Here is a 16893-nt window from a genome sequence, read left to right as displayed (position 1 = left end):
ATACCACAGGTGCCAACTGAGTGGCATGATAACTATGGTATCTACTGCTTACAGTGCTATGCATACCCCTACAAAGTGTCTGCTATAGAGATACCCCCATGCGATATCTCAGATGCCACCTGAGCGCCATGACAACAATAGTATCTACTGCTTAAAGTGCTGCACATTCCCCTACAGAGTGAATGCTATAGAGATACCCCTATCCAATACCACAGGTGCCAACTGAGTGGCATGATAACTATGGTATCTACTGCTTACAGTGCTATGCATACCCCTACAAAGTGTCTGCTATAGAGATACCCCCATGCGATATCTCAGATGCCACCTGAGCGGCATGACAACGATAGTATCTACTGCTTACAGTGCTATGCATACCCCTACAAAGTGTCTGCTATAGAGATACCCCAATGCGATATCTCAGAGATACCCCCATATAATACCACCAGATGCTATCTGAATAGCATGACAATAGTATCTACTGCTTACAGTGCTGCACCCCCTACAAAGTACATGCTATAGAGTTGCTGTCATGAAAGATCCTACATATAGATGTTTCCATTCCAGCCCTCAGAGCCCACACTGTGCTTAACCAGGCTGAACCTCAGTCTTTACTAGCATACACTGGTAAAATTCTGTACTGTCATGCCAAGGTCATGGCATCCTAAGGGATGGGTACATACTGTACATTTCTTTACTTTTTATGGCATTTATCAAGAAAAAGGCTGGGAAATCACTAATACCTGGAGTGAAGTGGTACTTTAATTATAAGAATATTCCAATAAAATCAATAACCATAAACAGCAACTAAAAACACAATAAATGCATACAATAGATTATCTATTGTATGCATTTATTGTGTTTTTAGTTACTGTTCATGGTTATTGATTTTATTGGAATATTCTTATAATTAAAGTACCACTTCACTCCAGGCATTAGTGAGTGCCCAGCCTTTTCCTTGATATATAGCTCATTTTTGTAGATTGGTCGAATCTGTCGGCTGTGAGCACCCATCCGGGAGACCTGACGCAGTAGTGCTACCTGTATCTATTTTTTCAATCAATCTTTTTATGGCATTTGTCTACATTCTTGACTGTTAATATGATTATTTGAAGTGGTTCTGATTATCACACTCCAATATTATATTTCACGCAGCATCTATTGAACCAAGCACATAGTCATAATGCTTTTTATCCCCTACCATGTTTCCTGACCTTAAATGCTTTTAACTTTCAGATCTTTGTGCTAATGAAGTGACTCCGGGTATCTGCTCTCCAGCTGCTGGTCATAGAGCTGTAATAGGTGAGCAAATAACATTAGATAGAAATCGCAGCTTTTATTAGAAAGTAAGAACCATAGGACACCCAATGAACACTAGCACACATCTAAGGCCTCATGCACACGACCGTATGTATTTTGCGGTCCGCAAAAAATACGGATGACGTCTGTGTGCATTCCGTATTTTGCCGAACGGAACAGCTGGCCCTTAATAGAGCAGTACTATCCTTGTCCGTAATGCAGACAATAATAGGACATGTTCTATTTTTTTGGGGAACGGAAATACGGACATACAGAAACGGAAGGCACATGGAGTACCTTCCGTTTTTTGCGGACCCATTGAAATGAATGGTTCCACATAAGGTCCAGGAAAAAAAACGGAATGGACACAGAAAGAAAATACGTTCATGTGCATGAGGCCTAAGGCTGGGATTCCAGTTTAGTTTTTTTTTTATTAAGCAGATTTAAAAAAGAGGAGAAGAGTCAGTCTCTCCTTTATATTTGTCCTCCTGTATGACGTTGGCTTCAAAAACTGCATAAAAAAAGCTGAAGGTGGAACCCTATGATAGATATAGATGTCAGGTTAGGATCACCATACCATGACTCCATTGTGTCAATGTTACTTTAGAATATACTCATACTTGAACAAGTAGGTCCAAAGGTAAATGGTAACATCCTTTTCCTTATATGAAAGTATTTATGTCATAAATCAGAGTTGGTCCTTCCCTCTTTAATTCAGTTGAATGAGTCTTGTTAATTCTGTTGAACCAATGACTGAAATTAATAGCCATTGAAAGAGAAGACATCACGAGATACTTATCAGCATATAGCATTTAGTGCGCTGAGTATATCTCACACAGGAAGTGTGAAAAATACAAACTGACTCCCAGCTTCCTCCTGCTACTCAGAAAAAGACAAAAACAGAAGTGGTAACACAAAAAGCTGCATTTCCGTGAAGAAAGTATGAGAGAAACCTACACCTAAATCATCATGTAAGCTTGATGGATCTATCGTTACATTATATTTCTAGAAGCTAGGAGATGGACGGTGCAGGACCTGCATACACCTTAGAACTGACTGAGAAGAATGGAGTTCTATATGCGTGTGAATTCAACTATTTCTGATCTTTCCTAGGTCGACGGGTCATGGGAAATCTCATTAAGGTTCTGGGCAAAGACTTAGAAAATTGTCCACACTTCTTCTTGGATTTTGAAAGTAAGTTGAGTGAGAGATTGTGCTGAGAGAACTACCGTAGTGGGATATTTGTGAGTGATATGGTGTAAGATTGGGAGGAGGATGACTGATGATCAACATGTCTATCTTCTGTAACTTTCTGTCTCACATAGTATAATTACAGTTATGTAGGGGTATAGTGTACTTTTATATTTTGTCCCAAATTCCAATTACATCTGACACTTGGCTTGTTACCACAGTCAATAATGGAACTGTGCTTCAAGCTTTAGTCAAACCAGGGTATTACCATTTCCATTTTGTCTTTGATATTAAATAACTTTAAGAGATATTCTCTAAAAACCACAAAAACATAATTTTTATTTACGGTAGTTCCACAACTGAGATTACAATGCCTGCAGTTGGTTTTAATCCCATATTTTATGTCAATTTCTGTGTAACGGCGCCTTCACATGCGACAGATTTTTACAGAAATTTGCAGAAATATCTTCGACTGAAAATCAGTTCCATTCATCTGAATGGGGCCTGCCAAATACCATGTGCTTGCCACAAACATCCCCCATACAGATGAATAGAGCTGATCTTCAATCGCTGAAATTTCTGTAAAAAAAAATCTGCCATGTGTAGAGGCACCCTTCATATCCAAAACTGGTTACTCTTGGAAATTTGTAGTTAATATCCACTCCGCTGTCAAGAGGTGTGACTTGCTCCTGTCCCCTGAGCCACCACAGCGTGCGGTTCTCTGGTGACAGGAAACCAGCAGAATTTGAAATTTAGCTTTATACATAAATGGAAAAAAACATACCAAGAGCAACATAAAACAAGCCACAAATAGCATTTACAAACTTTCTCCACATATGATGTAGATTGTGGAGTGGTCACAAGCCTTTTCATAAAAGCAGTTAACCCTTTTAAGGCCAGGGGGGCAACTTCAAAGCAGACCGAATAATTAGCATAGTATTCCATTACAAAGAGAGTGGGTGAATGACAGTCATATCGAACAATGGTGCAGATGTATTTACACAGTAGGATATGGGAGAGTATTTACGGTAACTTACTTTTATGATAACCATCATATTGAAAGGTAATAGGTGCAGCTATAGGTGCAGGGCCAAGGACAATATTATTATGAATTGTAAAAAGGAAGTGTGAACAGTTACTGAAAAAGGGGAACCACAAATTGACAAGGAAATGGGAATTTAACAGCAAATGAGTTCACATTGTAGTAAGGGGCACTGCGATGAGCAACAAGAAGGACAGTCAAGGAGATATCAGCATGAGTTTTTTTGTGTTTTAAACAATTGATTTAATATTCGACAAAGCCCCCTTACTGCAACCGTTGCATAGGGACTGCATTGTAATCACTTTGTGCATAATTATTCTTGGATATTTTGTTATCAATTATATGTATATTTTATTTAAAGGGATTTGATGTTACTTTAACATTGATGGCCTTTCCTCACTTGAATGCGACTGGGCTGCAGGGAAATGCATTACCTATGTGTGCGGTGCTGTGTATAGGCAAACAGTGTGGGGCTCATTCATTTAGCTGACCAACTAGGGTGCTGGGAGTCAGAACCCCACACTGATTGCTTATCTTAAGGATGGGTAATCAACATTAAAAGCCTGGAATACTCCTTTAACTATTGCCCGAGTTAAAGTATTAATTTTATAGAAATGTAATATGTGATAATGAGCGGTATCAACAAGGTCATAAAACTTGCTCTGAGTTACCACAGTGACCATTTTGGGGTGTTATTCATGAATAAATAACTTTGAGAATCTGGGTACAAAATAAGGTATATGTGAGCAAACCTATAGGGGTATTCCAGGGGTATATTTTTTTAATTTAATGAGTTTAGAATGGAGTAAAATAATAAACAGTCATTTACTCACCTTACCTGCTATTCAGCCGATACAATAGTCACTGATCCTCTTGACTTCCAGGTCAGGCTCAGACTCGACATGCTGGAAATACCTTGGATTGCCTACTTAGCTAATCACTCGCTGATGTGGGTCACTGCTGCAGCCAATGATTTGCTAAATGGCAGTCCAAGTCATTTCCAACATGTCAAGCCTGAGAGCAGGAAGTGGAGAGCAGCAGATACCAAAGAGGCAGCCGAACAGCAGTGGGGGGAATTGGTATAGGTGAGTACTGACTATTATTGCACCCCACTCTGGTCCTATTTTTAGTTAAAATGATGTCGCCCAAATACAGTTTTAACAAATATGCATTGTGAAGGAGGGGGAGTTTCTCATAATTTATATTGATATGTTATTTTTTTATACATTGGACTACACAAATTATATCTTCTGTATGTTGTTTGTTGGTTGTACGTATAGCACAAAAGACTGCAGTAATTGAGGGTTGCACCTTTTCTTCCTTTGACCCTGAAAACTCTAGTGTGTTTGAATCTGTATGAAATGCCTTTTGGGCTCATTTTTGCTGTTACATTATCCAGACCACCAGTTGCAGATAAATGTAACTGTATGCTTATGCTTTAATGCTTATATGAATGCTTTTTTTAGTCTACACAAGTATGCCAACTGAGGTCATTGCTGTGTGTACAAGAAGCTTGTATTCCAAAGAAATGTAAGCTGTGTACACGGTTGTAAATATTAGGGAATATATATCAAGAATGGCATCTCGTACTTAAGTCATTATGGACCACTTTGAGAAATCATACGTATGAAAGATCACTCCCCTATTATTAAAACAAGGAAAAGATGTAAAACTGGTTCCAGAGCAATATAAATATGTTGTTTGGTACAGTAGGTATACAGTCAGGTCCATAAATATTGGGACATCGACACAATTGTAACATTTGTGGCTCTATACACCACCACAATGTATTTGAAATGAAACGAACAAGATGTGCTTTGACTGCAGACTGTCAGCTTTAATTTGAGGGTATTCACATCCAAATCAGGTGAACGGTGTAGGAGTTACAACAGTTTGCATATGTGCCTCCCACTCATTAAGGAACCAAAAGTAATGGGACAATTGGCTTCTCAGCTGTTTCATGGCCAGGTGTGTGTTATTCCCTCATTATCCCAATTACAATGAGCAGGTAAAAGGTCCAGAGTTCATTTCAAGTGTGCTATTTGCATTTGGAATCTGTTGCTGTCAACTCTCAAGATCAGATCCAAAGAGCTGTCACTATCAGTGAAGCAAGCCATCATTAGGCTGAAAAAACAAAACAAACCCATCAGAGAGATAGCAAAAACATTAGGCGTGGCCAAAACAACTGTTTGGAACATTCTTAAAAAGAAGAAACACACCGGTGAGCTCAGCAACACCAAAAGACCCGCAAGACCACGGAAAACAACTGTGGTGGACGACCAAAGAATTCTTTCCCTGGTGAAGAAAACACCCTTCACAACCGTTGGCCAGATCAAGAACACTCTCCAGGAGGTAGGTGTATGTGTGTCAAAGTCAACAATCAAGAGAAGACTTCACCAGAGTGAATACAGAGAGTTCACCACAAGATGTAAACCATTTGTAAGCCTCAAAAACAGGAAGGCCAGATTAGAGTTTGCCAAACGACATCTAAAAAAGCCTTCACAGTTCTGAAACAACATCCTATGGACAGATGAGATTAACTTGTACCAGAGTGATGGGAAGAGAAGAGTATGGAGAAGGAAAGGAACTGCTCATGATCCTAAGCATACCACCTCATCAGTGAAGCATGGTGGTGGTAGTGTCATGGCGTGGGCATGTATGGCTGCCAATGTTACTGGTTCTCTTGTATTTATTGATGATGTGACTGCTGACAAAAGCAGCAGGATGAATTCTGAAGTGTTTCAGGCAATATTATCTGCTCATATTCAGCCAAATGCTTCAGAACTCATTGGACGGCACATCACAGTGCAGATGGACAAAGACCCAAAGCATACTGCAAAAGCAACCAAAAAGTTTTTTAAGGGAAAGAAGTGGAATGTTATGCAATGGCCAAGTCAATCACCTGACCTGAATCCGATTGAGCATGCATTTCACTTGCTGAAGACAAAACTAAAGGGAAAATGCCCCAAGAACAAGCAGGAACTGAAGACAGTTGCGGTAGAGGCCTGGCAGAGCATTACCAGGGATCAAACCCAGCGTCTGGTGATGTCTATGCGTTCCAGACTTCAGGCCGTAATTGACTGCAAAGGATTTGCAACCAAGTATTAAAAAAGTGAAAGTTTGATTTATGATTATTATTCTGTTCCATTACTTTTGGCCCCTTAACAAGTGGGAGGCACATATGCAAATTGTTGTAATTCCTACATCGTTCACCTGATTTGGATGTAAATACCCTCAAATTAAAGCTGATAGTCTGCAGTTAAAGCACATCTTGTTAGTTTCATTTCAAATCCATTGTGGTGGTGTATTGAGCCAAAAAGGTTAGAATTGTGTTGATGTCCCAATATTTATGGACCTGACTGTATTTCCCCATAGGGTAAAGCTAGGTTCACACTATATTTTTAATGTTTTTTTGTGAAAATTTAGCATTGAAAAAGGTGGCAAAAACACAAAAATGATGCAAGTTCCTATTTTCTATCCTATTTAAAGACCTTGTCCCACCATGGAATATCTTATTCATTGTATAGATAATGAACCTTGTTTGCCATTTACATGCTGTTAAAAAACCTTCTAGTGATATGGAATTTATTTTCACACTTTGGTGCCACCTGGTGTTCAAAAGTTATAGCAATGTGCACCTCCACCTGAGATGAGTGCTGGTGGACACACATACGTGGTCATTCTTACCACTGCCACTGCTCTACATAGTGACACTTTGTTCATTGAAGAGCATCCAATAGAAGTAGCTTTCTGTCCTGCTTGTCATGGTAGTATAGCTGCAAGGATTCCTAAAGAGAAGTAAGAAGAGGGGCTATATTGGGAACTGCCAGAGGTGGAAGGAGACTGGTTCTGCTCAGAGTTTGCCCCAAGCAGCACAGATTAGCAACAACAGAACCAGTAGTAGTAGTTTTTTCAAGTAAGTACCGGTAGTTGTTTTTTTTTTTATAAAGCAAGAAATACTGTAAATGACTACTTTTGGCACCTAATATATATTTTGGCATAGTATATAATGGCTATACTTTTATTGTTCTAAAGCCTGTGTACCTGTGAAGTGATGCACTGAAAAGGAATCTGTCACTAGTTTTTTGCCGCTGTAACTAATGGCTGCATAGCCTGGTGACAGACCCCCTTAGCAAAATGCAGAGTCATTTTCTTTAACTAACCCAACCATTCTTCCCAAATCTTGTACAATAGATCCAGGGCAAGAGTACCAGCAACTGGGCTTGTACAGTCTCCTGCACTGCTTAGTGGACTGGGAACTTAAAGTGGCCCTGGAAAAAAAAAAAAAAAAGTGGCCCCATGTTGTAGTTGGATCCCAATTGACATAACGCAGGGCCAACATAAGTAGGTAGGGCCAGCCATACTGTAGTGCAGCACAAAGTACTGCCCCAGCAGAACTAAATACACAGTGCTGCAGCATTCAACTCTATCCCCGTCCTGAGGATGGCAATACAGTTGAATTCAGGAAGGCACTTTCTTCTGCCAGCCAAGCGCATAAGTACCAGATGCTTCTAGCATCAATTAATGCTGAGGGCATCAGATCGTTATGCACCTGACTAAAGTGGCAACACTATTGTAAGGGGGGCACTGAGGGGGCAGCACTACTGTAAGTGAGCAATAAAGGCATTCTACTGTGTGGGGACACTAATGAAGTACTCTACTGTTAAGGGGCAGCAAGGGAGCATTCTACTGTATGGGGACACTAAGGGAGCATAATTGTGGGGGTATTCTTACTGTTAGGCAGTAAGGGGGCATTACTACTGTGTGGAGCACTAAGGCTCCATTCACACGTCCACAATTTCGTTCCGCATTTTGCGGAACGGAATTGCGGACCCATTCATTCCTATGGGGCAGCACAATGTTTTCCGTGTTTTGTGGATCCGCAGCTCCGTGGATCCGCAAAACACGTTGTGGACGTGTGAATGGAGCCTTATGGGGCATAACTACTAAGCAGAAGCACTAAGGGGTCAAAACTACTGTGAGTGCACTAAGGAAGCATCACTACTATGTGAATACACTAACGTGGCGTAACTACTTTTTGGGGGCACTACTTGTCTCTCCTAGGATTTTCAAAAGTTGGGAGATATCTTTTCAATACTGCACTGCTTTTTTCACCTCCTTGCATTGTGCCCTAGATGGGTGCCTACACTTCGAGGCCCTTTTCCAATGTCTGTTTTTAATAGGAAAATCTGAAAGTGACTTAGAAAAAAAAAATCATCAGAATGTAATATAGTGGGTGATCAGAGGCTTTGAGGGTTCTTATCATGACATAAATATAAGATCTGGCATCTATATTATCTGATGCTACAATAAACATGTCTTAGGCTGCTTTCACATCCACACTATCTATTTCCGTTTCTCTGCTCCATTATAAGAGCAGAAGAATAAAAATAACGGAAGTGCTGGATTTGGCACTTAATTCAGGAGCCTAACAGATCCCATTGACTATAATAGGATCCGTTGGGTTTCTGTTCGGGAGAACGTTTTTAAAGCAATGATGCATGCAGGACTTTTCTCTCCCCTATTTTTGACTAACTCTGTGATGGAAGCCCCGAACAGAGCCTCCAATGTAGATGTGAATGCAGCCTCAGTTCACCAAAATATGCATTGTTTTTCAATAGTGGATGAGATACGTACCTACCAGACAACTGTGATGCTGCTCGTCAAGAGGAAGTACAAATAATCAGACATGTTAACAGTTCTGTGTAGTTCAAGGTCAGCTCCTTTCAGTAGGGCCCCTGTCTATTCATTACCTTACATCTACAGTGCCAACCCTATATGTGCTATCCTTTAAACCGTATGGAGCAGGATGCATCAAGCTTAGGGTGGCTTCAAAAGATAGAGTTAGGGTGGCTTCAAAAGAGTTATCGCAACACTAGTTTAGAGTCAGGTCGAATTTCACGGATAAGTGGTAACAAATAAGTGGTAACAAATGTGGTGGCTGCTTAGATCCACAAGGTTCTGAAGAAATACAGTAATATACATGTTTGGCAGAACTGAATATATATGGGCATCTAGGCAAAACTTTTAGTAGAACATCCAGTTGGTAGACCTTTGAGGTAATAACAATATCACACTACACTACTTACGTTGCGTAGTCAGATTTACAATGGTCTTAATTCTCACAGACTGTACAATACACTTGTTAAATTGTTAAATTGTCAAGACTAAACGTGAGATTGCAGCTCACTTCCTTAATAGCAGTGACCACGAAAACAGAGGAGCTCATTTCATTGATTGCAAAATTCTTCCTAAAGTGAGCAATGAGAATATGAAAAAGTTAAAGGTTTCACCCTTGTAATCCAATCATAGGATCAGGGCTGCTAACCGTCCGTAAACAGGATTACACATTCAGGCTGTTTGTGTGGATTAATGAAAAATGAGGAAATGCATTCGGTGCTTTGAAAATCAAAATAACAAATTGAAATAATATAAATGAAAGGGGCTTCCAGTAGGTAAATGTGTAGCAATAAATTGGATGAGTGTCAGCTATTTAATCCATGTGGTTTAACAGCCGGGTTACTTTGGGCTCCACTCCAGCATGTTGATGCAGACAGAAGTGACCACACACAATCTAATAGATGCGATTAGCTTCATTTTGCAGCTATATATTCCTGTACGCCTTACAAGCGTTTTTCTTGACTTTAAGAGGTACATTTACAACTAGGCATTCAGTGGGTGTTTAGCCCAAATAGTTAGCTTGAAGAGCTACATCCGCAGTGTGCATTGAAATTTGTCCTTAAAAATTATAACTATGCATCAATAAATTAGATACAGAATGTAACTACCATAGAGGAAGACCATGCTACTGATAGGAAGCCAATGGTGGGAGACAGCTGAGCACGGAGTTGCTCCTGCTGCTTCCCTTCACATAGTCATTCAGGGTAAATTATACTGTAATTTGTATTTTTCCTGCAACCACCACTAGCTACATACAGATTTATACAGATTACATGGACTGCAAGTGTAACTGTTGTTTCAGGTGACTTTTTAGAAAAAGCTGGAAAAACACTACATATGGCCATCATATGACTTGTATCCTGCATTTTTAGCAGTTTTCTCACTTTTATCTAATTCTCACGTTACCCTGAGTTAGTGAATGGGGACTAGCTGCTATGATGGCTGCCCATAGACTACACATAAGACAGGAGATTCTAGCTCTCTATAGCACATTCTCATAAGCATCAGTGGTAATGGAGGACATTACAAAGCAGAACTAAGCAGTTTGCACGTGAATCCAGCAAAGAAATTACACAGTAAAAAATGAACTAGTCAGCAGCCTGGTCTATGTGTCTCTCTGCCTCTGCCTATCTCCAGTAGTCCTTTCCTTCTTCTCCTGCCTTCCCCCCTCCTCCATAGACTTCAATTTGCTGCAGATGCAACCTGATCCATTGATAAGATGCTACGGGTACTTTCACACTAACCGTGCCACTGCTCCGTCCCCATTGACTATAATGGGGACGGGGGCGGAGCTCCGGCGCAGCACGGCAGTGCACTGCGAAAGGCCGCCGGACTAAAAAGTCGGACATGCAGTACTTTTAGTCCGGTGGCCTTTCGCGGTGCACTGCCGTGCTGCGCCGGAGCTCCGCCCCCGTCCCCATTATAGTCAATGGGGACGGAGCGGCGGTCCGGCATCACGGCGAAATAGCGTCAGGACGGATCCGACAGGGTGAACAGCCTTTTGGATCCGTCCTGCCGCTAGTGTGAAAGTAGCCTAACTCACCTTCACTAAAGACAAATTTGAAGAGGACCAGTCACCACAAAATGCAATGCAATCTGAAAGTAACGTGCTGTAGTGCAGGAGAAGATGATTGATATATATTTTTGTGGGAAAGCTTTCAGTACAGGAGAAGGTGTTATCAGTAGATAGCAGTGTGTGTGTGTACATACATAGAGCCCTCGCTCCTGTACAGATAGCTGTTCACGGGAAGTGGAAAAAGCATAGATATAAATGTATAAATTACAGGTTTTACGGAATGTTCCCCCCCAAAAAAAATATATATATTAATCTGCTCAGCTTCGCCCGCTCTGACATGGGTGGGAGCAGAAGAGAAGCCTAACTCCTCTTTCAGATGGACAATTGGAAACTTGGCAGTGTTCTGGTCAGAGATATGGACAAGTTCTAAAACAGACTACACACAAATAGAGTCCATGTGTGGTCCATTTTTTTTTTTATCAGACCCACTAATTTGTCAATCACTCATGTGAAGATACCTATTCACTATTCACTTATTCACTCAGACTGAGGGCTGTTTGTTCTAAACCCCAACAGCAGCTGGATGAAAATATCACCTGTCTGAAACTAGTCTAAGTAGAGAAAGAATACGTTTTCTCTGATAACATATATTACAATGTTTCTTTTGTTCGTCGTCTGTACTACAGAGTCTCAAGAGGAGAACCAACTAAGTAGCTGAAATATGTATCTGCACAACCTGCTACAGTTTTTCACTCCGGAGATCCGGCAGGCTGTTCCGCATACAATGGTTTTCTTGTGGCCCATTTTCAACATATTTGCTGGAATACGGCGGGATCTCCGCTGGTCCCCATTATAATTAATGGGACCAGATGCAGACTTAAAAGCTTCCGGCAATGCCGGAATGCAGAGCGATCCGGCAGGCTGTTCCCTACTGGAACAGCCTGCCGTATAGCTAGTGCTAGTGTGAAACTAGCCTAAAGGTCTATTCCCATCTTATTCATGGCTGAGGTTGGAATACCCATCATATGTGGCAGCCAGAGGTGGTTGGGGTTATGTAAATAGCTGAGTAGGCTGCTCTATCCGGTTTCCTTAATTCCCACAGCAGTGAAAGGGAATTATAGAGACAGTGCAACACAGCAAGCTACACCGTTTCAGTAACTTTGGAGCTTTAGAAGCAGCATAGCTCCCTCTACTATGCTTTTTCCATAACCCGTAACCCCGACCACCTCAGGCTGCCAGATACAATGGGTATTATGATCTCTGCCTGACTAAGAAGGGAATACCCATTTAAATTAGAACTATAGAGCAGAATTGTTCATCTTGACATAGTGTCCAAGAATGAGATGATCCAAAAGCATTATTTGATTTATCTTTAGCAATGAGAATCATCATCCTGCTGGCAGGTCCAAAGTTGCAACAACATAGTCATCTGAGTTCTTTTAAACATTGATATCATATCTCTACAATAACTGCTGATCACTAGAATGAGGGTGCTAAGCTGCAATACCAGACACGGCATGGTACTGGGTCTGGTAATACTCCAAAGGGACCATCACATGCCAAATAAAAAAACAAAAAAACTTGTTCTTATAATTTGTGAGGGGGGTCCTTACTTTGGACCCTCACCAATCAAAAACATTGACCCTGGCAATATGTTATCAATGTTGAAATATACTGAATCCATTTGTATGAATAAGCTCCTCTGCATATTACGTTATTTCTTAGCAGTGCTTCTATTTTTCACCATGTAGAGTGCAATATGTATAGTTACTGCTCTGCCTTAAAAACATGATTTGCAGTCTGGAAATTTACCAGATTTTCATCTGCCAATGGAAGGAAATTCTTTTACACTAAACTTGTCTTAATTGTTTACTCTAAAAGCTGTAACTCTTTCCCGAGTTGCTAAGATCATCATTATTGATAGTCTACTTTATAAGAAGGAGAAGTAGCTAATAGTCTTGCATCAGCTTTAAAGAGGTATTAAGCAGTAGTGAAATAAAGTGCTATTTTAGGATGCAGTTAGCAGTCAAGGAAGATGACAACATTCAGTCTTTCTCCCCAAAACAGAGAAGAAGTAGAAAACCACCATTAGCATAGGCTGACAACATGAATAAAAAAAATTGGCTGACTTGGGAATTGGAGGTTATAGCAAGAGTCTGATAAGTCTATCACATACAGGTGAAACTCGAAAAATTTGAATATCATGCAAAGTTCATTTATTTCAGTAATGCAACTTAAAAGGAGAAACTAACATATGAGAGACTCATTACATGCAAAGCGAGATATTTCAAGCCTTTATTTGTTATAATTTGGATGATTATGGCTTGCAGCTTATGAAACCCCAAAGTCACAATCTCAGGTACCTTTTGCTGAGGGGGTATGGATTAATTAGCTGACTAGAGTGTGACCCTTTGAGCCTAGAATATTGAACCTTTTCCCAAAATTCTAATTTTAAGCTGCATTAATGCAATTTTTTTTAATTAGCATTACTGAAATAAATGGACTTTTGCACAATATTCAAATTTTTCGAGTTTCACCTGTATATGCATTATTCACACTTTGAAGGCAGCTTTTACTGCAGTTCTTCCTAAATTGACTGCACCGTATGAATAAACCCATAGATTGTGTACAGATTGGCTGCATTTTAGCTGCTGACTAATGTTTTAAATCATGCTGGGATTTCCTGCGCTACATCACTCAGTGTCTGGGCACAGAGCTGTGGCCGCTGCAGGAAAGAGTGAATTACTGGTAAACTGGAAAGTAAATGTTTATATTCCTGGTATACATTGTTAGATTGAATTCTTGCACAATATATTATACTCATAATCTATTGTTCTTATCTTTGCTCGACAAAGTGCTTCTTGTCACTTTTGTATAACTCTTGTTTAACAGAATGGTTGATTTTCTGTACAAGATTATCCTTGTAAACATGCTAAAATGCAAAAAAGAAAATTGCATTCGGATGACATTACATTAAGCAATCCCTATGTCCCATGTTTTCAATTCCTGGCTTTCTCACACATGGCTAAGGCTGGCCATACATACGAAAACATATCTTAAAAGAATTGTCCAGTCTTGCAGGTTATAGACACCTTTGGGGGCACTCTGTATTATTGCATTCTACCAATTTTGAGCGAAGAATCGTTTTTTCAATTGGTCTTTATTTAAACATTTGAATGGTCTTTATTTAAAAAACAGTTTTTTTTCTCTACAGCTTTACTATTCTTAATGCATCTGCAGATTCCCAGCGAATCTGTCTTAGAGCATTTTGTAGGACTTGGTCTGTAGCCCTTATCTATACTTTAATAACAGCTGATAAACACTCATTATAGCTATATTCTTTATCAAATTTTTACCAAAGACCAACTGAAAAAATATATGAGCTAATATAAAAATATGAGCCCAAAATGAGTAGAATGCAATGATAAAAAAAAAATTGCCCCAAAGGTATGCATAGCCTTTAATGTGCAGCTGTCAGCAGATTTGTACCTATAATACTGGCTGACCTGTTGCATGTGCACCTGACAGCTGAAGACATCTGTGTTGGTCCGATGTTCATATGTGCCCGCATTGCTGAGAAAAATGATTTTTTAATAGATGCAAATGAGCCTCTAGGAGCAACAATGGCGTTGTCATTACACCTAGAGGCTCTCTGTACTTTGATTGAAATAGACCAGGTGTGATGATGTTTTCACTGCCTGCACATGTCAATTAAAGTGCAGAAGGCGCAGCAGTTGCAGAGGGAGTGAGCCTCTAGGTGTAACAGCATTGCCCCGTTCAGTGTCAGACTGGGGTGCCAAGGGCCCACCAGTAGAAGTGACTCTAGGGGCCCACCCTATAGTTTTTTATGCAAATATTGACACTTAAGGGGGTTTTTCAATTTGCATCAACATCCTTGAAAATAATCCTTTATATAGGAAGCTGTAGTGTAATAGCGTGCATGACCACTGGCAGAGAGAACAGAGTATTGGTGCTGGATCAAATAGTGATCAGGATGATAAAAAAAAATATATATATTTTTTTTAACAGCATCCCTGTAGTTTGGCCTCAAAAATTTGAACTTAGGCACCCCCTTTAAGCTCAGTACTTAGATACCATTACAATTCCAAGCTCTGTACTTAGATAAGGTAACAGAACAAAGCTCTGTGCATAGATACAGTAACAGAACCAAGCTGTGTGAACAGATACAGTAACAGAACCAAGCTCTGTGCATAGATACAGTAACAGAACCAAGCTCTGTGCATAGAGACGGTAACAGAACCAAGCTTTGTGCATAGATACAGTAACAGAACCAAGCTCTGTGTATAGATACGATAACAGAACCAAGCTCTGTGCATAGAGACGGTAACAGAACCAAGCTCTGTGTATAGATACGATAACAGAACCAAGCTCTGTGCATAGATACGATAACAGAACCAAGCTCTGTGCATAGAGACGGTAACAGAACCAAGCTCTGTGTATAGATACGATAACAGAACCAAGCTTTGTGCATAGATACAGTAACAGAACCAAGCTGTGTGTATAGATACAGTAACAGAACCAAGCTGTGTGCATAGATACAGTAACAGAACCAAGCTTTGTGTATAGATACGATAACAGAACCAAGCTTTGTGCATAGATACAGTAACAGAACCAAGCTGTGTGTATAGATACAGTAACAGAACCAAGCTCTGTGCATAGATACGATAACAGAACCAAGCTGTGTGCATAGATACAGTAACAGAACCAAGCTTTGTGTATAGATACGATAACAGAACCAAGCTTTGTGCATAGATACGATAACAGAACCAAGCTCTGTGCATAGATACAGTAATAGAACCAAGCTCTGGGCATAGATACGATAAAAGAACCCAGCTGTATGCATAGCGACGGTAACAGAACCAAGCTCTGTGCAAAGAGACCGTAACAGAACAGAGCTTTGTCCATAGAGACGGTAACAGAACCAAGCTCTGTGTATAGATACGATAACAGAACCAAGCTTTGTGCATAGATACAGTAACAGAACCAAGCTTTGTGCATAGATATAGTAACAGAACCAAGCTCTGTGCATAGAGACGGTAACAGAACCAAGCTTTGTGCATAGATACAGTAATAGAACCAAGCTCTGTGCATAGATACGATAACAGAACCAAGCTCTGTGTATAGATACGATAACAGAACCAAGCTTTGTGCATAGATACAGTAACAGAACCAAGCTTTGTGTATAGATACGATAACAGAACCAAGCTTTGTGCATAGATATAGTAACAGAACCAAGCTCTGTGCATAGATACAGTAACAGAACCAAGCTCTGTGCATAGATACGATAACAGAACCAAGCTCTGTGCATAGATACAGTAACAGAACCAAGCTCTGTGCATAGATACAGTAACAGAATCAAGCTTTGTGTATAGATACGATAACAGAACCAAGCTCTGTGCATAGATACAGTAACAGAACCAAGCTCTGTGCATAGATACAGTAACAGAACCAAGCTCTGTGCATAGATACGATAACAGAACCAAGCTCTGTGCATAGATACAGTAACAGAACCAAGCTCTGTGTATAGATACGATAACAGAACCAAGCTTTGTGCATAGATACAGTAACAGAACCAAGCTTTGTGTATAGATACGATAACAGAACCAAGCTTTGTGCATAGATATAGTAACAGAACCAAGCTCTGTGC

The 16893-nt window shown here is 40.1% G+C and overlaps 1 protein-coding gene across 3 annotated transcripts in view; it reads left to right on the top strand.

Annotated features, from left to right (window-relative positions):
- The first annotated feature begins 1233 nt into the window (after positions 1 to 1233).
- Positions 1234 to 16893, top strand: part of LOC120995434 (CYFIP-related Rac1 interactor A-like) — a 49958-nt gene continuing 34298 nt past the window's right edge. The window contains exons 1-2 of one of the 3 annotated variants that reach the window (XM_040424651.1): positions 1234 to 1299; positions 2410 to 2490. In XM_040424651.1, coding sequence (XP_040280585.1) covers positions 2421 to 2490 — 70 coding nt within the window. In that variant the 5' untranslated portion in view covers positions 1234 to 1299; positions 2410 to 2420. Of the gene's footprint in view, positions 1300 to 2125; positions 2268 to 2409; positions 2491 to 16893 lie in introns of those variants that run through there. The other 2 variants (XM_040424650.1, XM_040424649.1) reach the window with 2 other exon arrangements.

The sequence above is a fragment of the Bufo bufo genome, chromosome 3 (genome assembly GCF_905171765.1).
Source record: "Bufo bufo chromosome 3, aBufBuf1.1, whole genome shotgun sequence".
Lineage (NCBI taxonomy): Eukaryota > Metazoa > Chordata > Amphibia > Anura > Bufonidae > Bufo > Bufo bufo.
This window is presented reverse-complemented; position numbering and strand designations above follow the sequence as displayed.